Source organism: Erpetoichthys calabaricus, chromosome 17 (assembly GCF_900747795.2).
Source record: "Erpetoichthys calabaricus chromosome 17, fErpCal1.3, whole genome shotgun sequence".
Classification (NCBI taxonomy): domain Eukaryota; kingdom Metazoa; phylum Chordata; class Cladistia; order Polypteriformes; family Polypteridae; genus Erpetoichthys; species Erpetoichthys calabaricus.
Window position 1 is genome coordinate 85,849,682 of NC_041410.2, and position 22,041 is coordinate 85,871,722.

General features: G+C 38.4%; 2 protein-coding genes across 5 annotated transcripts in view; one reads left to right on the top strand and one right to left on the bottom strand.

The window, feature by feature from the left end:
* The first annotated feature begins 1,205 nt into the window (after nt 1–1,205).
* Nucleotides 1,206–13,968, top strand: dtwd1 (DTW domain containing 1). 4 transcript variants are annotated; one of them, XM_028823301.2, is made up of 5 exons: nt 1,206–1,345; nt 5,132–5,456; nt 6,899–7,042; nt 9,863–10,124; nt 13,218–13,968. In XM_028823301.2, exons 2-5 carry the CDS (start codon nt 5,160–5,162, stop codon nt 13,445–13,447), a joined length of 933 nt encoding a protein of 310 aa, XP_028679134.2. In that variant the 5' UTR covers nt 1,206–1,345; nt 5,132–5,159; the 3' UTR covers nt 13,448–13,968. The 4 variants fall into 4 exon arrangements, with proteins under 4 accessions (XP_028679134.2, XP_028679135.2, XP_028679137.2 ...); XM_028823302.2 differs by having other exon boundaries at nt 1,213–1,345; nt 5,129–5,456; XM_028823304.2 differs by lacking the exon at nt 1,206–1,345 and adding an exon at nt 1,494–1,638.
* Nucleotides 13,969–14,706: 738 nt separating this feature from the next.
* Nucleotides 14,707–22,041, bottom strand: part of LOC114667516 (NAD(P) transhydrogenase, mitochondrial-like) — a 74,786-nt gene continuing 67,451 nt past the window's right edge. The window contains exons 19-21 of the mRNA XM_028822829.2: nt 19,391–19,509; nt 18,061–18,176; nt 14,707–15,219 (exon numbers count right to left, since the gene is read on the bottom strand). Of these exons, the coding sequence (XP_028678662.1) occupies nt 15,067–15,219; nt 18,061–18,176; nt 19,391–19,509 (388 nt within the window). The 3' untranslated portion in view covers nt 14,707–15,066. The remainder of the gene's footprint in view (nt 15,220–18,060; nt 18,177–19,390; nt 19,510–22,041) is intronic.

The following is a 22,041-nucleotide window of genomic DNA, read 5'->3' on the forward strand; positions in this document are numbered from 1 at the left end:
TAAAATTGAGTGCCATTATGATAAGTGCTGCACATTGTCTCTGTGACACTCAAACATTGAGGACTTTCACTCAATGTATTATTCTGCAGAAGTGTGTCAAGAACCACTTTAGGGGACTTCTTTATAGCAACAGCAATGTACCTGTATAGCACCTGTCTGGGACTGTAGCTGCCAAATCATAAATTTCCTTTCTTTATTGTCTTTCTAGTGTGTGTTCAGACCACAGTGTGTGTGTGTGTGTGTGTGTGTGTGTGTGTGTGTGTGTGTGTGTGTGTAACACTTATCTATTTATGTATTTGTTTAATCATCTATTTAATTTGCCTCTGTAAAAACAAATATCTCACTGGAAGCAAATAAAGTTCTATCTATCTATCTAGATTTGAGCCCAAAATGCCGGACCAGCGACTGCACCAAAATGCCACCTTGCAAGTCGGTGAAATACTGTAATGTTTTCAAGTTTATAAGAACATGTTGTAGAATTTATACTAGTTTATCTATCACTTTATCTAAGAAGAGTTTTTCTATCACTTTATATACAGACACGAATATAAGTACTTCCTTCTATTTATGGTACCATCACTAACATTAAACTGTAATTTCTTTCTTGATGTACTAAGTAAAAAGTACATATAAAACAGAAGTAAACAAATTTATATATATATATATATACAGTATATATATATATATATATATATATATATATATATATGTTGCATAGTTTACAGCCAAATAATGCAGAGTACGCGACACACACACACACACATCCATCCATCCATCCATCCATTTCCCAACCCGCTGAATCCGAACACAGGGTCACGGGGGTCTGCTGGAGCCAATCCCAGCCAACACAGGGCACAAGGCAGGAACCAATCCCGGGCAGGGTGCCAACCCACCGCAGCACACACACATATATATATATATATATATATATATATATATATATATATATATATATATATATATATATAAGATTAAATAATAATCAATAAAAATCAATATGTGCAATGACATGAGTGTTTTGCATTAAATTAATATAAAAACACCACCTTTGTGCGACTTCTGTGTCGCATGCAACGAAGCCACGTAAATGTCCCGGCGTAGCGATTTACGACAGCTGGAAGAGAAAGACAAGTTTTTGTGAAGCGTGTGGCCGTTACCAAGCAACGACGCTAATACTCCACGTTTTCCGGTTTGCTGAGCAACATAATTATTGTCCGGCGGGAAGCAGTTCCGGGATGAGGTTGTTTTGTTGGTGCGTTTAAGAAACACGTTAAAAAAATCTTTTTTGCAAAGATGCTCTGTTAAACTACAGCGGTACTGAATATTCACACTGGGAACCTAAGCGGTATGTTCAAAGTAGTGTTGTTTTTTTTTTTTTATGGCCATGTCTTCAGTTGCTTTCTTTCTTTTTTTTCCTCGCGCGATTTTATGAGGATCTTTAAATTTAAAGCTCACCTGTCAATTCGTCGCCAAGCGCGGTTTCCGTTTATCGGGACGTAGGATGCCTCATCGTGCTAACGAGCTGACACTCCTTAGACTCGCGAACCGATATCACTGAGAAAAATGAGTGTTCTGTTTAACGAAGTTAGATGAACTGAACTTTGCAGAAAACTACTGCAACAATGACGGTTTGTTAGGGTGAGAACACTGGTAATGTATTTCATTTGTCAAGTTTCTAGAAGGCTTGTCTCCTAAAGGTCAAGCTTAGTATGTCGCAGTGCTTATGTAATAAGAACATCAATGCATTTTATTTGTATAGCGCCTATATGTTCGAAGCGGTATTCACATATTCAAAAGGGTACAAAAGAAGTGGAAGCAAACACAGTAATTAGAAAAGATCAATATAACCACTAAATTAAAAAAGTTTATATTGCAGTGAAAAAAATTAATATGCAGAGGTTTTTGGTGTATCGCACTGTAACAACCCAACAAAAAAATCAAAATCAAGTTTTATTTGTCACGTACAATTAGACAGGCCATACAATGTGTAGAGATGCTTAGTTGCTAAACTCCATGTCTCAATACATTTAAACAAAAACCAGTTTCCAATGACAGCAATAGAATGCATTATATTAATATAAAAGTCTGAATTTGCCTAAGCCTTCTTAATTTACGCTGTTCATAAGAAATGTAATGTGGAACTTCATGAGGTAGAAGTATATAATAAACAAGAATAGTTTTATAACAAGAAACATTTTATAATCTAAATAGTCTTGATTGTAATAGAAATTGGTCACCCTTGGTTAGAGGCCCATAGAGGACTTGATCCCTATTAAAGGATTAAAAATAACATCACATTTGTAATCTCTGGCTCTAAAATAGTCTAAAACTATACCTCATGTACTTATGGATGAGATCTGTCATTTTTAACCTTCTAGGAGCAGCACTTACAGAACTGAGACCACCACTGAAAAATCCAATATCAAAAATATTAACGCTTTTGTGATCAGCAACCTCGTAATGGCAAAAAGTGACCCTCCCCATACCTATGTTGTCTATCCCCATTTTTTTCCAAGTTTTAAGGAAAGGAGTATCTTTGACCCCTCATATTTCATTAGGGGGGGTCTCTTGATGATGTGGTGTGACAAAATTTCAAGTCTTTTGGATCATTTTTGCTGAAGACACCTGTTGGTTTACTATTTATTATAAAGGTATAAAAATGGTCCAAAATGGCCTAACAATGATAGTTTTTAAGGTCTGCGAGGACACAAATATAACAAATATAGCCTTAATACTTATTTTTCATTTTTATTGTGTTAAATGCCGAACTATAGTCTATAAATTATATTCACACACAATTCCGACTCCTTTTGGCCAGGTGGGCCAGTACAGTATGCAGGATCAAGGTGACAGCAACATCTGTGGATCTCATGGAGTGATAAACATACTTTAATGGATGTAGTTACTTTGGCAGTGAAGAGCACATGTAGTTTTGACTCGCCTCTCAAAACACTTCTTTGATACAGGTGTTAGTTCAACAAGGTTGTAGTCATTCAGGGAGATTGGCTGTGATTTCTAAGGTCTAGGGACTGTAGGGGCTGATGAAGTTCTGGGGCGTTAAAATCTTGAAGAATAAGTACTAAGTGTTAAATTGTTTTTCTAACCATGCAGTGCTCTTGACTTTTATTTAAGACCATATTAGTGCATACCTGTGTTTAAATTAAACTTGATTTAAATTTGTTAAGGGTAAATTTCGTACAAACATTAGGAAGTTTTTCTTTACACAAAGAAAAATAGACACTTGGAATAAGCTACCAAGTAGTGTGGTAGACAGTAAGACATTAGGGACTTTCAAAACTCGACTCGATGTTTTTTTTGAAGAAATAAGTGGATAGGACTGGCGAGCTTTGTTGGGCTGAATGGCCTGTTCTCATCTAGAGTGTTCTAATGTTCTAAAAATCATGTTTGCATATTTATATATATTGCCTTACCTTATAAATTGACTTGCAACAAATAATGTAGCAGCATTGTTAAGACTCTTCAGTCTCTTTCTATAGCTTATATTCACAAAAGTTGCCTATGAAAGCTTATTTCAAAATTAGCCTTCCTATTAGTTGTTAAGCTCATTTTGTTCTTTCAGAGAAGTGACACTCGATAAGAGATAAATGATAATGTATGTACGAGCTTATAAAAGCAGCCTGCTCAATGTAACGAGCAAACGCACATCTTAGGAGCTGCAGCTGGGCCCCAGGAGGACGTAGGGCATTTGTATGAGTCTTCAGACTGATCTGTGCTTAAAGTGCTTGATTTTTTTTTTCATTTAAGTAACATTTTAAATGGCTCTGCAGGACAATGTTAGGTCTTTTAGTAGTATGGCAGGCAAATTGGCTAGTAGGTCCATGAAAAAATGTATTTGTGTTGCATAATCCATATGTTAGATTTCCATTCACAATGTCCAAAACCCATTTATATTTTACTAAAGTATTTCTAAATAAATATTTTTTAAAATAAGAGAAGTGCGTGAAAGTGAATTTGAGATTTTGAATTAGAGATCTGACCCTCTCCCACCCCCTTCACTTATACCAGAAATTTTATTATCTCTCTCTGTTCTCCATGAAAATATGAGGTTAAATTTTTTTCTCAGCCATCAGTTCCAACAACAGAGGGTAAGTAACAAATTTAAAAAAATCCATTTTTGGGTGAAGTATTCCTTTAAATATTGTCTTTCCCAGTTATTTTTATCAGTTAATATGTCATATTAAGTCATTCCTTTCAAGTAGATTAAATCCCACAAAAGGTTTGATGTACATTGCATTTTCAAGCCCATTTAATTTAGTGAAGGGTTGTGAGGGAGAAGCACCTATCCAAGCAGCATCAGGCACAAGGACATTACAGGGCCCACTCAGACTTGCCCAAATTAGAATTGCCAGTCTTTGGGATATATAAGCAATATCTGAGTATTTGCCTCAAAACCCCCAACAAAAAAAAAAAAAAAATCAAATACACACAGACAGTTATCACACAGAAGATTCAAATTGAGGATGCTGGATCTGTAATGCTGCAGAGCTACCACTGTGCCACCCTTTCACCCAGTCAGGTCACACTGTACACAGTAAATAATATATTTGATCAATGTACAGTAAATGGGCATCATCAGTTAAATTCTACTTGAAATATACAGTATATTTTAGATTTTATGATATTTTAACTTTTTTTTGTAAATATTTTAATATTTACCTTTTACGACAGGCATGTGTAGTGCTGCCCTGCGGTGGGCTGGTGCCCTGCCCAGGGTTTGTTTCCTGCCTTGTGCCCTGTGTTGGCTGGGATTGGCTCCAGCAGACCCCTGTGACCCTGTAGTTAGGATATAGCGGGTTGGATAATGGATGGATGTGTAGTGTCTTTAACAGTACATACCATCCAGGACAATTTACTTGAACATCACTACACCAATTTTATTTTGTTAGAACTTTTGTCATGTAGTTTTCGTTTTACTCTTTTCTTAGTAATTATCATGTCAACTTTATACACCTTAAGAGAACGGATATAGACGTTGTATTGCAGGTTTAAGTGATTTGCTGTCTTGTCACCTAGGAGAAGCAATAGAACTTACAGCCTGCAAATTTTAAGGCATGTCCTGGAATTTGTGCTAACAGTGATAGGTTTTTTTTTTTTTCTTTCTTTCAAGTAGAGTCTTGGAAGTAATTTTGCCCAGTGCAATGTCTTCAAACTCTGACAGCACAATAATCCAACCCAAAGGCCTCCAGACACAGACACCCAGCAGTTTGCAACTTTCCATCTGTCAGAGCCCATCAAAAGTGAAGAATGATGAAACCACTAAAGAACAGCATGAACTTCCCCTACAAAATCTCAAGCTGGCATCCCATGAAGTACTGGAGAGAGCCCAGCAGGCTGGAAGGTCAAAGTGTTCCAAATGCAGTAGCTCAAGAATGTTTTATTGTTATTCCTGCTTTACTTTTGTTGGAGTCAGCGAACAGGAGATTCCAAATATTAAGGTTAGTGGAATTCGCAGGATGTACCCATTCACCTTTGTCTCCCTCTTTCCCCATTATGTCATCTGCTTCACTCTATTTTGAAAACTTACGCAGTGTTTGCTTGTCTTGCTCCTTCTCTTTCACACCCTCGCTTTCTTTGCTTCATTTTTTTCCCTCCTGTCACATTCCAGGTTTTGCCATCCTCTGGACATGTTTTAGGTTTAGGTTTAGGTTTCTTTATTTAGTCATGTTTACACAGGAATTTTCCCAAAAACTTTTCCTTATAATTTTAAACATGGGCTAATCTCCGCTTTATTTAGTTATGTGCTGGAAAACTTTATCAGTGTTCTTTTTATTCTCTGAATCAGCTTCCGCACGTTTAGACTATACTTTAGTCATCCATAGTGCTAAATGATCATTCTTTGCTTGATTCCATCATATTTCTACCTTGTGACATTTGTAATGTCAGATCATATCTGCAGTTCCCCCTTTTATTCATGTGCTCCTCTGTTATCAAATCCACTGTTTCTATTTCAGTTTACTGGGGGACAGATGTTATTCCAGCAGCATTCAATACAAGCTAGTAACCAGTATGAATGTTTTGACACTAGGCTAAAGGTCACATTTTTATTCAGTCTAGACTAATTTAGGCCCAGCAGTTAATCAAAAAAGGAGGTGATCAGAATGTTAGTTCTGAATTGTTCAATTAAAGGACTAAAGATCAGCAAATTAAACAAACTAGAAATCACTTGATAGGCAAAAGTTCAAAAACTAAATCATTCCTTAAATTGCTTTAGAATCTGTTTTCTTGAGAACAAATCTTTCCTTTATTTTCACAATATGTGGACAGCTGCTGAGCTTGTAGCTTGCGCTCATATAAGGCCACATCCACATTACAGTAAATTCTCGTTATCTCTGGTTTCACGTATCCACTGTTATAAAAGTATAACCATTTTTACAACACCAGTGGTCTAAGTATGGCTATTCGTGGATGAAGTCCTCCCTTTGGGTCGCGAGATGGTGCAAGATTGGACTTTGAGGGTTGTAATTGCAATAATGTGCAGTTGAAAATAAATTCTGAGAGGCCTATCATTCACCAGTGACATGTGAGACATGCTGGTAAGGTTTATTGGCTTGGTTTTTGTGAGGATTCACCTCCCTAAACTCTGTGCTGCCTGAATAGACATCCGCATACACTTTAGTAACCTACTAAAATAAGCAAGTTCAGAAAACTAAAGATGAATGACTGAACTCTGGTATTCTGACTGTTGTAAAATATTCATTTCAGTGCCACAAAACCTTTTTCACCACACTTCAATTAAGTAAAGTAGTGCTCAGAAGATTCCTCTTTTATGGTGTCATTCTAAAATGTGCTTCTACTGTAAATATAAAAAGTGTCTTTGACTGATTAGATTTTCCATTTAAAATTCTAAGCAACAGTCCTGTTAAATTTTGTTTTTCAGCTTCCTTTAAAGATTGATATTATTAAGCATCCAAATGAAACTGATGGCAAGAGTACTGCTGTGCATGCTAAACTGTTGGCACCAGATGATGTCAACATTTTTATATATCCTTGCATTCCAGATTATGAAGGGCAGACTCATGAGGTACGTGAAACTTTTTTAAAAGTAAATAATAAAACCAAACGTGTCCTTTTCATGTAGTTGCATCTGGTTGCAAAATGGGTCATAACCAAAAGAAAAGCTGAAAGTTTGTGAGTTCCAAATTATTTGGTTTAAACACATTTAAGAGTTTGTGTGACAATGAAATAATATGTGATTCTGCACCATTTTTTGATTTTAGTAACTGGAAGAAGCAAACAGCATGTGCTGTTATTTGAACAAGCTCTGCCTCCAAAGCCAATGTCACATTATGTGATTTCTACTCATAGGGTATGTCAGACGTGCCGACCGTGGTTTCTGATTTCATCATCAGACCATGTCAGATTGCATGACTGAAAATCACTGGGCATGTTACAGTTAGGGACAGTATGACAACTTTTCAACACAGTGTTGAACGTCAGTTTATTTGACAATCCAATATCATACTGCCTTGTGGAGCTAGTGCCTTACAAATGGTTAACAGGTACAGTGAATTCACCTGCAATCTCTACCCTTTTTTTACATTTCATTGTGGAATGTAAAACACAGGACATCTAACAGACAAGCTTCTCTTCTGTTTGGAGGTCCAAAACACCCACATTCCTTATTCCTTGACACTGCATGATATGCATTACACTCCCAGATGAGCATTCCATTCATTCATTGTCAGCTGTCATGCACACAGTCCCAGCCGCAATGACTAAAGTTGCACAGTAGTTGGAGTGAGTAAATTCATCAGGAATATCACAATGGTTTGGTTGTACAGAGCTATATGCATCAATTCCACTATCCATATCAGCATTTGATGACCAGTTCACATTGCCATTACTATCATTTGATTCAACTAATGGTTTAGTTTCAGTTTGTTCCAAATCTGGCTTTACAGCTTGTCATTTACACACCATTGTATTTTGGTTGATGGCTTCACCACAGTCATGTATATTGAAGTGTACCATACAATGAGAGAATGCATAGAAATATTCATTATTTTTTGCAGCATAATGTTATTTTATCCACAGAATGGCAGCAGAATACTGTCCTAAATGTTGTTCTGACTTTTCGCTTAACAATGGATCATAACAGCTTAGCCCGAGAGACATTAGGGGTTAACCGTATTTACATAGAATTCTGAGCCCAAGAACGGCTTGAAGTTGCAAATGCGCGATGTGGAATACAGCACGTACAGATGGTTCGTGGTCGTGAAAATGAAAGTCTCCTTCTCTCTCCTCTGTTCCCTCCTGATTGTTTATATAGTCCTGTGCCGGATGTAATTGATTATTATACACAGGTGCCTTCCATAATTAAGGGGCTGTGGTCTCCCTCCATCATCCACCCCCCCTTTATTTACGGGGACGACATTCGCTGATGCACACATTAAACAGCAAACGGGACAATGGAAACAAAACGCACACAATACTAACATTGACAACAGTATTACTATGTAGCCTCGCTACAAGTATACAGGGCATAGCAACTTATAGTCAACACTGTGTCCCCAAATTGGCATGCACAGGCCCTTTCCCACTGCTGTTGCAGCTGTCTTTTACATGTATTAAGCACACTGGACCATCCAGCTCTATCGGCTGGTTGAACATTCCATTACAAAACCATGGGCATTAAAATGGAGTTGAACCTTTTTAGTGGCTATAATTGCCTCCTCTTTTCTTTCCATGAGATTTTGGAGTGTGTCTGTGTGATATTGTGCCCATTCAGCCAAAAGAACATTGGTGAGCTCAGGTGCTGGTGTTGACCTGGCTCACAATCACCATTCTAATTAAAACCAAAAGTGTTCAGTAGGATTGAGGTCAGGGCTCTGTTCAGGCAACACAAGTTATTTCATGTCTTTATGGATCTGGCTTGTGCTGGAACAGAAAATTGCCTTCCCAGAATTCTTTCCAGAAAGTTGGAAGCCCACAATTGTCAATTTTTTTGTGTGTTCACTAGCATTAACAGTACTCTTTGCTGGAACCAAGGAAGCTTAGCCCAAGCCATGACCAAACTTTACAGTAGGTACTATTTGGTCCAGGAGGTATTGTACTCCTGGCATTGTCCAAACTATATTTGTCCATCAGGCTGCCAGATAGTGATGTGTGATTCATACCTCCAGAGAACATGTTTCCACTGCTCCACAGTCCATTGGTTGTGTGCTTTACACCACCCAGTCGGCGCTTGGGATTGCGTGTAGTGATCTACAGCTTGAGTGCAGCTGCTCAGCCATGAAAACCCATTTCATGAAGCTCTTGACTCACCGTTCTTCTTTTGATGTTGCTTCCAGAGGCAGATTGACACTCTGTTGTGTGTGTTGCAAAAGAGGACATGCGACTTTTACACGTTATGCACTTCAGCACTTGGCAACCCCACTCTGTGAGTTTTCATTGTCTACCACTTTACATCTAAGCTGTTGTGAAGTAAAAGCGTTGAAGAGCAACAATAATTGCACTTCCAGTGGACTGGGGCAGATCTAGTAGAGCAGAAATTTCACATACTGACTTGTGGCAAAGGTGGCATCCTATGACAGTGCCACGTTTAAAGTGACAGAGTTCTTCAGGACAACTCGTTCCACTGTCAGTGGAGATTGCATGGCTATGAACTTGATTTTATGTACCTGAAACACTTGATCGCAAGAATTTGGAGGGGTGTCAAAATACTTTTAGCCATACTTCCTGTAACTACCAGTAGCCAGATGGGCAACCCTTTACAGTATTAAAGAAATGCATCCATTGTGATGTCTTTGTGCAGAACAGTGTTTAACAATTGGTGTTGTACACTACACAGTCCTTGGTCAAATGTGCTTGTTTTGTTATAAACCCTGCTTTTTGTTTTTAGGTGGTACTTGTTTTCCCAGGGCCAGAGGCAGTTACAGTAGAAGATATTGTCAATCGACTCCCAAAGGCAGCAAGGCCGAAATCTTCATTATATGAACCCATTCCAAAACGAATTAAACTAGAGGAAAGGGAAAGAGGCACTAGATCGGCGGATGAGGATGTGACAGGAAAGAAGGGAAACAAGCACGTTTTGAAAAGAGTTGTATTTATTGACAGTACATGGAATCAGACCAGTAAAATAATTACTGATGAGCGACTCCAAGGTACAGTAATCAGTAAAAAAACCTTTTGTGTTTATTTCAGTATGTTTACTATATTATGCTTGGAGTGTACATTTATCTCCGTATTGCCCCCATGTTTCTCTTAATATTGCCTAGCAGCATGGGTTCCTTAATGATTTGTGACTAGAATGCCACTTTATGAACAGGCGGTGCAAAAAACAGGCTTTCCTTATTATTAAATGACTTTCACAAACACTCCAGTGTGAGGATTCTGGTGAAATTTAAAGTTACTCCACAAAAGTATGAATTCAATTTTTTGGTCTTCTATAGAAGTAATTTCTTCTTCCTCTTCATTTTTTCACACTTCTATGTGAGGTTGATGTGCTTGATCAGCCTTCTCCATACAGCTCAGTCCTGCACCTCTTCTCCAGTCAATCCCTTTCCTTCAGATCTTCTATTACTTTCTCCAGCCACCTCTACTTTGGCCTCCCTCACTTTCTCTTCTCCTTGTACTTCCATTCCCATCACTCTTTTTCCCCACATGTTCATGGTATCGGCTCATCACATGTCCATACCAGTTCAACCTACTTTTCTGTACTTTATTAGATATATCTCCCACTTTTGTTGTCTCCTTTCTTATTCTGTTCTTTTTTGTAAATCAACACATTCATCTCAATATTTCTTATTTCTGCCACATCCAACTTCTTCTCCTGCCCTCCCTTTACTGTCCATGTCTCATCTCCATACATCATTACTGGTCTTACCACTGTCTTAAAAACCTTACCTTCAACTCAATTCCCCATTCATACGATACTCCTGGTACTTTCTTCCAATTGTTCCATCCACACTGCACTCTATGGGTTATCTTTGCATCTTATTCTCCATCTTGGGCTACCACTGATCCTTGATATTTGAAGTTGTCCCCTTCTTGCAGTAGACCCCCCCCCCCCCCCCCCCCCCCCTCCACCACCGAAAGCTAATTTCCGATTCCTGATCATCATTAAACCTCAGATATTCTGTCTTCCTATTTATCTTCAACCCTTGATCTTTAAACACCATTCTACATTCATCCAACTTCCTTTCTACTTCCTCTCTTCTTTCAATGTCATCAGAAAAAATCTTGTAACAAGGGTGATTGGTCTTTTACTGATGACTCAACAAATCCATAATCAGATTGAAGAGGTAAGGATTCCTGGCCTAGACCTCCACTTACTGGGATCTCGTCTGTTACCCCAACACTGCTTTTAACTGGTGTTCTCACTCCATCATGCATATCCTGGACAATCCTCACATACTCCTCTGGTCCTTCTTTCTCTCTCTCTCTCTCTCTCTCTCTCTCTCTCTCATGCACCTCCACACCCTTACATGTGGCAGCTTCTCCAAATCATTGAACACCATATGCAGTCCTTTGTGTTTTTGGTGCTTTTCTATGAGCTGTCTCAATGCAGAGACCGCATGAGTTGTTCCTCACCCTGACTTAAAACGAAACTGCTCCTCCCCTACAGTGCTCTCATCCCTAAGCCTTCTTTCTGTAACGCTTTCCCAAACTTTCATTGTGTGCCTGTAGAAGTAATGTAACATTCTTAAAGGACTGGGTTGATCTGACTCCACAATTGAATGAATATCCTCTATCTGCCCACACCTCTGTAGTGGATGCATAGCCAGGTAAAAATAAAAATGGCCAAAGGTTAAGTTAATCATTCTGTTAAGTGCAGTGCCTGTAGTAAGTATTCACTCCCTAGGAAGTTTATTATAAAGTTAAATCGCAGTGGATTTAATTTGGCTTTTTTGACACCATCTAATAGAAAAAAAGACTCTCTTAATGTCAAAGGGAAAACATATCTCTGCAAAGTGGTATAAACTAATTACAAATATAAAACAAGACAACTGACGACATAAGTTGTCACTTCCTGAAGTTAGTATTTAATCTTTGGACCTTTGGCTGCCATGACAGCCTTGAGACTGTGTACTCAGGTCTTTCTTTTTCACTGTTGGCTTCGCACTGACATGTTTCTCCATTCTTTTTTGCCAAACTGCTCATCCTCTGTCAGGTTGCAGGAGGAGTTACAAGTAAGCAACCTTTGTCAAGTCAAGTAGTCTCGACTCTGACTGTAGGGCAGTAACGTTGTTGTTGTTGTTTTGAAGCCATTCTTATGGTGCTTTCTTTATGTTTGGTTTCCTGGTCTTAGGGTAAAAAAAAAATCTTCTCCCATGGTGCAGGTTGCAAACTGCATCAAGATTTCCTTCTGGTTTTCCTCCTGTTTTGCTTCATTCATTTTATACTCGCAAGCCTTCCAGGGCCTGCTGCAGAGAAGCTTCCCCATAGCTTGATGCTGCCCACCACCCTGCAGTGTTCAAACATGGCATTTAGTCTGATGGCCAGAAAGCTCAATTTTGGTCTTATCAGATCATAGAAACTTCTCCCCACATGACTTCAGAATCTCTCATGTGTCTTCTGCCAAACTCTAGCCCAAGATGTCTTATATGTTTGATCTCCTTGCTATTCTCCCTTAAAGCTGCAACTAGTGAAACAACTGGGCTCAGTTGTTGTTTGTTGTCTTTAATCTCAGTCACTGTAAGTTGTAACTCCTTTCTGAGTTCTTATGGGTTTCTTGGTGGCCTCCCTCGCACTTTGCACAACCACTCAGTTTTTCAGGATGTCCTGCTCTAGCAGATCTACAGCTCTGCCATGCTCTTTATTTGTTCATGATTGACTTAACTGGATATTCAGTGACTTGAATCTTTTCTTGTCTCCATCTTTTGACTTGTGCTTTTCACAGAGTTCCTTGGTATGTTCTTTTGTTTTCGTTGTGTTGGTTGGCCCTTCCAGATGAGGTGCATTTAGACAACAATTAAAGGAAATCTCCATTGAACTAATTCTGAGATTTCTAAACCCAGTTAGTTACACCAGTGATGATTAAGGGGTTTCATAGTAAAGGGGTTGAATACTTAAGGAATCAATTATTTTGGGTTTTATATTTGTAATTAATTTAGACCACTTGGCCGAGATTTGTTTCCCCTTTGACATTTTTTTGTTAATCAGTGTTAAAAAAGACAAATTTAATCCACTATAAATAACTCTAACCTAAGATTATAACATGTTTTTCATAATATGTCTTGAATTATTATTTTTAGCTCTGCTTCAGGTTGAATTGAAAACCAGGAAAAGTTGCTTTTGGCGCCATCAGAAGGGAAGTCCCGACACTTACCTGTCTACAATTGAAGCAATTTATTATTTTTTGATGGACTACCATCTGTACTGCTTGGAAGAGGATTATCAAGGAGAATATGACAACCTTCTGTTTTTCTATTCATTTATGTTCCGGTTGATCACCAAGGCAAAATATGCAGCAGGAAAGTTATGAGGTGGGAGAATTTTAGAAAGTGACTGAGCATTGTTCTGTATTTTTAACTAGCAATTTAGAATATGACTGACTTGTCTTTTAAAAATGACAGTTTGCAGTGCTCTCTTTTTAAATGGCCCTTGATCTGTACTTTTTAACATTCTTGCCAAATATCACTCGGTAAGTAAAAGCGCCATCTGTAATCCTGTACTAAAAACGTCTTCATCCCCTTCCACCCCCTCCAAAATTATTTCTGGGTCATGTATTATATAATACATTCTAAAATGTTTGGTAATTATCCCTTGAGATGTGATGGGACTGTTAAATGTCACTTTAGCGTCATTTTCAGTTAAAATAAATTAATAATGTTTTTCATTGGCCAAAGGTTTAACTGATCAAACTAAGAATGTGCTCTGCTTTGAATCAGGTTTAAGAAGTCAAGATGCCTCATCTTGCAATTATTATTTGTTTTCCCTGAAAGTCATTGATCCACCTTTGTCATTGTCACAACTCATTAGGAAATAAAATTATAATTATGCTAATGGACTTGTTGAAGTCATTTTGTTGAAAATAAGATTTCACAGAAGATTGAAAAAAGGTTTCCAGCACAGGCCTTTCCCTCCACAAATCTAATCTTAATGATAGAATATTATGGACCATTGTGCACAAAAAAATAACACCAGATTATGATCTCTGTGTAGGGAAAATTTTAAAGAACTGATTTTTCTTAAAATTGTTAACTCATTATTACTACTGTAATATCCCAGGAGCTTATGTCTATGGACCTGCATTTAGGTATGTGAGTTTGTGATAAATGGAGGGTGCACTTATTTTTTTCCACATGCAAAATTTGCATTTATGCGTATGTAAATTATAGAATTGACTTCAAATTGTAAATGTGGCATAATGTTATTTGAACAGTATTTTAGATAAACATGACACTAACATTTCACCTCAAAACATTTTGAGGAAAATGTGTACAAGGCCTGTAATTTGCTATGTACAGCAATTGTTGACAATACAGAAAAATAGATGGGCATGTGTTATTTATGTGTAGTTAACTCCATTTATGCTTCTGTTTGAAACATACAATGGATATTAAGACTGTTGGTCTGCTGGAGATCTGAAATGAGAGATTATCATAGAAAGGTTAACTTCATTTGGGCTTTCTGTAATTTTAGCTCTATTAGAGTAACAATGTTGTGAGGCTAGCTGCTAAAATGAAACTCTCTCTCTGCACATACACACACGCGCACACACACAGCCCTTCACTTACTTAGTCATTTTCCAAATTTTGTTTATTCTAAGTTACAGTCACATAGACTAACAGGACAGCATTGGGTACAGGGTAGAAACCAATACTGGACAGCCCAATGGTGAACCGTACATTACTGAAACATTACAGTTGTAAAGGGAACAGCATTGTAAAGCTATTTTAAGCTCTAGTCATCATGGGCAGCTTTAATAATATCACATAATCTTTTCCCACCCATATAACCTTTCAAAATGCTGATAACTGTGTCACCATCTTTTTCTTTCTTCACTTAATTCAATATGGGAATAGACAGACTTACTGGTGTACTACCCAACACTGCTCAAAAGTGCTGAAAAAGTTTCAATGTTAAAGAAAACTGAGTATTCTAGTTTGTGTAAAAGGCCTCTCTTATTTTGCCCTGCAGTGCATCACAAGTCTTTTTGGCATCTCCTAGTAGCATAGCAGTATTCGGCTTGTAAAAGATGGGATTATCCACTGCAGCATAACCCACTCCAAGAGTGCGCTTCATTACAATAACCTGAAAGAGATTAAAGCCTATTTTAGGAGAGATAATACAACATTCAGGTGGTGTGGCATAGTGGTCAAGACTTTGGATGCTAAATCCTAAGGTTGTGGGTTCAAATCCCGCTACTGACACACTGTGACCATGAACAAGTTACTTTACCTGTCTGTGTAATCACATGTATCTCAAATGTTGGTAGGCGCTTTGGGTGAAGAAGTCAGCCAGATAATATTCTCAAACCAGCTTAATTCAATTTAAGGTTATGGTGGGCTGGATCCTGTCCTGGCAGGATCCATCCCTGGACGTGGTACAAGTCTATCATAGGGCTAAATCATGCACACACCACACCATTCATCTAATACACACATTTTAATGGATGTGGAAGGAAATTGTGCAAAATCCACACCAACCACAACCAAGGATTCAAAATGTTGAGTCTGTAAAGCAGGAACCACTCTTCTGTCCTCTGAGACAGATACAGCTTTTAAAGTGTTCAGGCCACTTTTTCAAACACAGAGCATGGGGAATGGGTGGGTGGTGGATCCTCACAAATTGCTGAGAGCCGCAAAGCACCCTCGCATGAATGGCAAGTTTGGGTGGGTGGATGTTGATCCGTGTAGTTTTGGCAGCAATGGGTACATTATTACCAAAGGGTAAAAGGCACAATAACAGCTGCACAACTCTTCCAAACTTCTGCGCAGGATGGGTGGTGAGCGACGTAATAACAGTTGCATCATAGTTCAAAAGGGAACCTAACTGATTACCTATTTTGATTAAAAAGGACACACTTCCCTTTAAAATTATGTTTTGCAACAACCATCAGTGAAAGCCAAGTCACTAGGAAAAGTAGCAATTGATTTTTGCCAGGAATGTTTTGAATTGTGTATAGATCGCTCAAGACTAAGTAGCGTCATTCATCTTATACTGTATTATTTTTTGACCGATGCCTTTATGCAAGTCTACTTACAACAGTTGAAATACATTTAGTTACACAGACAGGTCAAGTGACTTGCTCACAGTCGCACACTGTCAGTAGTGGGATTTGAACCCACAACCTCAGGATTTGAAGTCTGAGGTCCAAAGCCGTTAATCACTGCACCAGACTGTCTGCCAATAAATATTATGTACAGAAAAGCACTTAGTTATGTAGTACTTATGGTACACCCAATTAATTGACAGCACAGTAACTGACGCTTAAATTTCCCGGGCAAAGCTAGGTAGTCCATAAGTGTTTTGACATTGATGTAATTTTTGTAATTTTTCTCTCTGTATACCACCACAATGGATTTTAAATTAAGCAATCAAGATGTGATGGAAGTACAGACTTTCAGTTTTAAATTTATAGGGTTTAACAAAAGTATTGCTTTACACTTTCAGAAATTGCAGCTATTTTCCCCACAGCGTCCCTTCCATTTTCAGAGTTTCAACAGTAATTGGACTGACAAGCAATTTCATGGCCAGGTGTAATAGGTTCCCTTGTTATTCCATGACAAATTAAATAGATAAAAAGGTCTGGAGTGGATTCCAAGTACTGAATTAGCATTGGTTAGCTCTTCACCGGAATTCAACATGAGGTCCAAAGAGGTGTCAATGCAAGTGAAGGAGGCCATCATTAGGCTGAAAAAACAAAATAAACCTATCAGAGGGACAGCTAAAACTTTTGGAGTGCCCAACTCAACAATTTGGTACATCCTTGAAAAGAAGGAACACACTAGTAAGCTCAGCAACGCCAAAAGGCCTGGGAGGCCATGGAAGACAACTAAAGTGGATGATTGCAGAATTCTTTCCATGGTGAAGAAACCCCCCTTCACAACATCTAGCCAGGTCAAGAGCACTCTTGAGGAGGTAGGCATATCTGTATCAAAGTCTACAATCAAGAGACGTCCCCATGAATGTAAATACGGTGGTTTATCTGTAGCTGCAAACCACTGGTAACACTGAGAAATAGGAATGCCAGATTATACTTCACTAGAAAACATCTTAAAAAGCCTGCCCAGTTCTGGAATAAGGTTCTTTGGCCAGATGAAACCAATATAGGCTTTAACCAGAATGATGGATGGGATGAGCAAAAGTATGGAGAAAGAATGGGACAGCTCATGATCCAAAGCATACCACATCATCTGTCAAACATGATGGAGGCCATGTTATGGCATGGGCATGTATGGCTACCGGTGGGAGAGGGTCACTGGTGTTTATTAATGACGTGACTGCTGACAGAAGTAGCAGGATGATTTCTGAAATGTACAGGGCTGTACTCTCTGCTCAGATTCAAATGCTGCAAAACTGTTTCTCAGGGTCGCGAAATGGGATATTCAATCAGCTGGTCTCAACCCAATAGAGCATTCTTTTCAGTTACTAAAGACAAAACCGAAGGCAGAAAGCCCAACAAACAAGCAGCAACTGAAGGTGGGAGTAGTAAAGGCCTGGCAAAACATCTCAAAGGAGGAAACTCGGCATTGGGTGATGTCCATGGGTTCCAGACTTTATTAACAGCAAGGGATTTTCATCCAAGTATTGAAACAGTACAGATTTTAGATTCTATTACTTTGTTCAGTTACTTTTGAGCCTCAGAAAATGGAGGGACTCTGTGAAAAATGGTTAGTTTCTGAAAGCTTTAATGCAATGCTTTTGTTAAACCCACAAATTAAAGCTGAAAGTCTTTCTTTTGTCACATCTTGATTGCTTACTTTCAAATCCATAGTGGGTGGTATACAGAGAGATAGTTACAAATATGCATCAAGATCCAAATACTTATGGACCTAAATCTATCTGACTCACATAATAGCTTGAACCATTGCTGGCACTTTACAAGTAAACAGGACTATCATTCCAGTCCAAGCTGATTGTAGATCTTACCTGTTTGGACTTCCAGACTTCTAAAACGGGCATTCCAGCAATGATTGAATTTGGATCCTCTTGTGCAGCTGAATTGACGGTGTCATTTGCTCCAATAACCAGCGCCAAATCACTTTCTAGGTACAAAAGGGACACAAGAAGGGTTTACTTTACCCTGTCAGAAACTCATGTTTGTTTATTAAAGGAAGATTCTTAATTACAGTAGGATTTGTCGTCCATCAGAATCATTAGAGATAGGAAACATCTGTCTTGAATTGTACTCTGACAAAAGCAAAAAATGTTCTAATATACTGCATTGTCTAAACAGATTTGCACAATACACTGCCAAAGGATGAATTCATTTTGTCCTACTGAGAGAAAATCTGTTCAGTTCTATTTTTAATAAAATTCTGCTTTGTTCCATACTCATAATCTAGACACCACTCGTCAGCATAGTAAAGCAATTTATCAGCAACCTCTTTTCATAGTGTTAAAAGTATGTTGGGTAATACCCAGGTCCATCTGCAAAGAGATTACCACTTTGCAACAGATGTCAAGAGGGAGAAAACAAGATGGTCTTTGTTGGGTCTGTCAGGATTAAATCTTTATAGACTGGCCAAGATAAAATCTGCAAACACTTTGCACCCAACAACTTTAAATTAAAATGTACTATGTCAATTAAAAGCCCTGTAGAAAAAAAGTAGAAATATTAAAGGAGTCTGGCCTTTCTATGTGACATGCCACATCAATTGTAGTGTCACCATATTTATTTGTTTTCATCCCATCCCAATTTCATAGTGCTTGGCTTTAGTGTGTTTATTGCGAATCTCGCAATGTTGGTATTTTTTGTTCAATGATACACAGTCTTCTCACACAGTCACGTCAGGCCCCCTCCCAAATTCATCATAAAAGAATGAAAGGATCCTTTATGTGGTCAAGTCCATAGATATCTAATACTAATTTTTCACAATTTCTTACTATTTAGAGTAATGATGAACAGGTACAACCAGAAAATGACACCAAAGGTACATGACAACTGTCACATAGTTACTGGCAGTGCCATTAGTAATAGAGTTCATTGACACATTTGGTTTATAATTTGTTGCCGCTAGGTTGTGACAAATGAGTTCTAAGGTTTTTCAGGTAAGGAAGACGGAAAGTTTTAGGTAAGGTTGTTAAACTCACTAGTGGTCACTTGATTAGCACATACAAGTAAGAATTTCACTGCACTCTGTACATATGACAATACTGACCCTATAAATTAGAAGTCCCTACTCTGTCCCTCATGCCTTCAAAACAGTATCCCAAAGTTTAACAGCTGAACGAAAATAAGAATAAAAAGCTTACTGACCTGGGAAATCTTCATTAATCTCATCCATTTCTAAAACAACATCATATGGAACACCAGCCTCAGCCAAAAGAACATTAAGTTGACCAGGCATACGGCCAGCAACTGGATGAATGCCAAACCTAAAAATCACAGAACAACACATAAAAATTATGGAAAAAATGTACTGCTTCTGCCAGATTAGCGATGAATGAACACAAAGGTCTGGACTGATAACCCTTCCGCAGATTTGTCCTTTTGCAAGTGTAATTGTTTGGATGAAGAAAGCTTTCAAGGCATCACTAACAGCTCACTAGATTCCAGGCTGTACCAACTACTTTCCCACAAATGTTTAAATATTTTTAATCCCCCACCCACCCCCCAACATTTCATGGAGAGAGCTGTTAGAATTGAACTTTTACAACCTTTTAACCTACTTTAAAACTGTGAGGACCCAAGAACATATGGCACATGCTTTGATTGGTTATGTAAGCCTTCACATAGTTTTCTGTTCAAATCCAAAAAAATAATAATAAAAAGACAACTTTTTCAAATATAGATTTGCTTTTGATAAAATAAAAGGATTTTTTTAGAATATTTGCATATAAATAGGGATGTCCACCTTAAAATTTTAGATGCTCATAGTGGAATTTTAAGTACTGAAGAACGTTAGTGTATAAAGGCAAAGATGGCCCTAATGACTTTGTCATGATGGATTATTGAGTGTTGATTGATGGGAAAAAATGGCCAGTTTATCTATTTAAAATGAAATCTACAACACAAATTGTACAAAGAGGGAAGGAGGCTGAATACTTTATAAATCAGCTCTTAATATTACCGTTAAAGGATTGGGAGTGATTTTTAATAAAACATGTTTGTAACATCAGACGGGATGACATTATGCAATGAAAAATCTACTGTGCTATCCTTTACTAGACTGCTCGCCTGAAGACTTGTTTTGTTGAGCTGGACAAATGCTAACTCACATCCCATAACTCAGTCGGGAAGTGAAGTTGTGTATCATCTAAATTGGAAAAAATTCAATTCTCTCTGTAGGGATCAGTTCATTTTTTTTTTTAGCATTTACCAAGACTTCATTGACGCTCTTTTAAATCTTTTCTACCGTCTTATACCTTGACCAGGCAGTGTTCTAATGTGCAATGTATATGACGAGCCAAACCCTCCATAATGTTCGGGGCAAATACCCATTTTTCCTTCATGTACCCCTCTGCTCCACAGTTTAAAAATTACAAATCAGATATCATGAATAAAGTGCATATCGCAGACTTTCATTTAAGGGGATTTACATACATTTTAGTTACACAGTTCAGGACACCATAATGTTTGGGACACAGCCAGTCTATTAAAGCCATCATATTTAGTCCTTTGTTGTATATTCCTGGCATGCAATGACAGCCTGAAGTCACAGATTCACAGACATCACCAGGTGCAGCGGGTCTTCTCTGGTGATGCTCTGCCAAGCCTCTAATGCAACCATCTTCAGCTCCTGCTCGTCTCGGAGGGCTTGTCCCCTTAAGTTTGCTCAAATGGATTTAAATCGGTTGACTGGCTTGGCCATTCAAGAATTTTCCATTTTTTAGCTTTGACAAATGCCTCTGCACTGTGTTTGACTCATTATCTTGTTGTAGGGTGAAGTGTCGTCCAGTGAGTTTGGAGGATTCACTAGAACTTGAGCAGATCACATGTTTCTACACACCTCAGAATTCATTGAGTGACTGCTGTCCGCAGTTCCATCATCAATGAAGAGAAGTGTGACCTGTGGCAGCCATACATGCCCAGGCCATAACACCCCAACCGCCATGTTTATCAAATGAGGTGGCTTGCTTTGGATCTTGTGCAGTTACCCGTCATCTCCACACTTTGCTCTTGCCATCACTCTGATGCAGGGTCTTTGTCTCATCTGTCCACAAGACCTTTTCCCAGAATTCTACAGGCTCTTTAAGTTCTTTTTCACAAATTGCAATCTGGCCATCCTGTTTTTTTGTGGCTAGTTAGTGGTTTATTTATTGCAGTGTAGCCTCTGTATTTCTGTTCCTGAAATCTTTTGCGGATAGTTGTCTATATCACAAACACATTTGGCCCTTGAAGACTGTTTCTGGTCTGTCAGACATGCGTTTGGGGCTTTTTCTTAACTATAGTGAGGAATCTTCTGTTGTCAGCAGTGGAGGTCTTCCTTGGCCTACCAGTCCCTTTGTGATTACTGAGCTCACCAGTGTGTTCTTTCTTCTTAATGATATTCCAGGCTGTTAACCATTCAAGACATCTGTAAAAGCTTTGGATGACCTTTCTTCCTGTTCTTCAGCCTCATAATGGCCTCTTTGACTTTTATTGGCACGTCTCTTGTCCTCATGTTGAACAATGGCAACTACAGACTCCAAAGGGCAGAAACAAGCTAAGGTCTCTTATGAAGCCACGAAACCCACCTGAGGAATCACAAACACCCATGACATCAATTGTCCCAACCATTATAGTGCCCTGAAATGCAGGGACCATGGTGTGTCCAAAATTTCTGCAAATCCCCATAAATGAAAATCTACAATGTGTCCTTTAAATCAGGTCTGAATTGTTTGATTTGTAATTTTAAAACATGAAGAAGAGGGGCAAATTAAGGAAAAAGCGGTCTTTGTCTCAAACATTATGGCGGGGACTTTAGC

What these genes read in the sequence shown, in the direction of transcription:
- dtwd1 (XM_028823301.2), top strand. Translation starts at nt 5,160, where the DNA reads ATGTCTTCAAACTCTGACAGCACAATAATCCAACCCAAAGGCCTCCAG. An exon ending in AGGAGATTCCAAATATTAAG is followed by an intron (nt 5,457 to 6,898) that starts GTTAGTGGAATT and finishes TTTGTTTTTCAG; the next exon opens with CTTCCTTTAAAGATTGATAT. An exon ending in TACTGATGAGCGACTCCAAG is followed by an intron (nt 10,125 to 13,217) that starts GTACAGTAATCA and finishes TATTATTTTTAG; the next exon opens with CTCTGCTTCAGGTTGAATTG.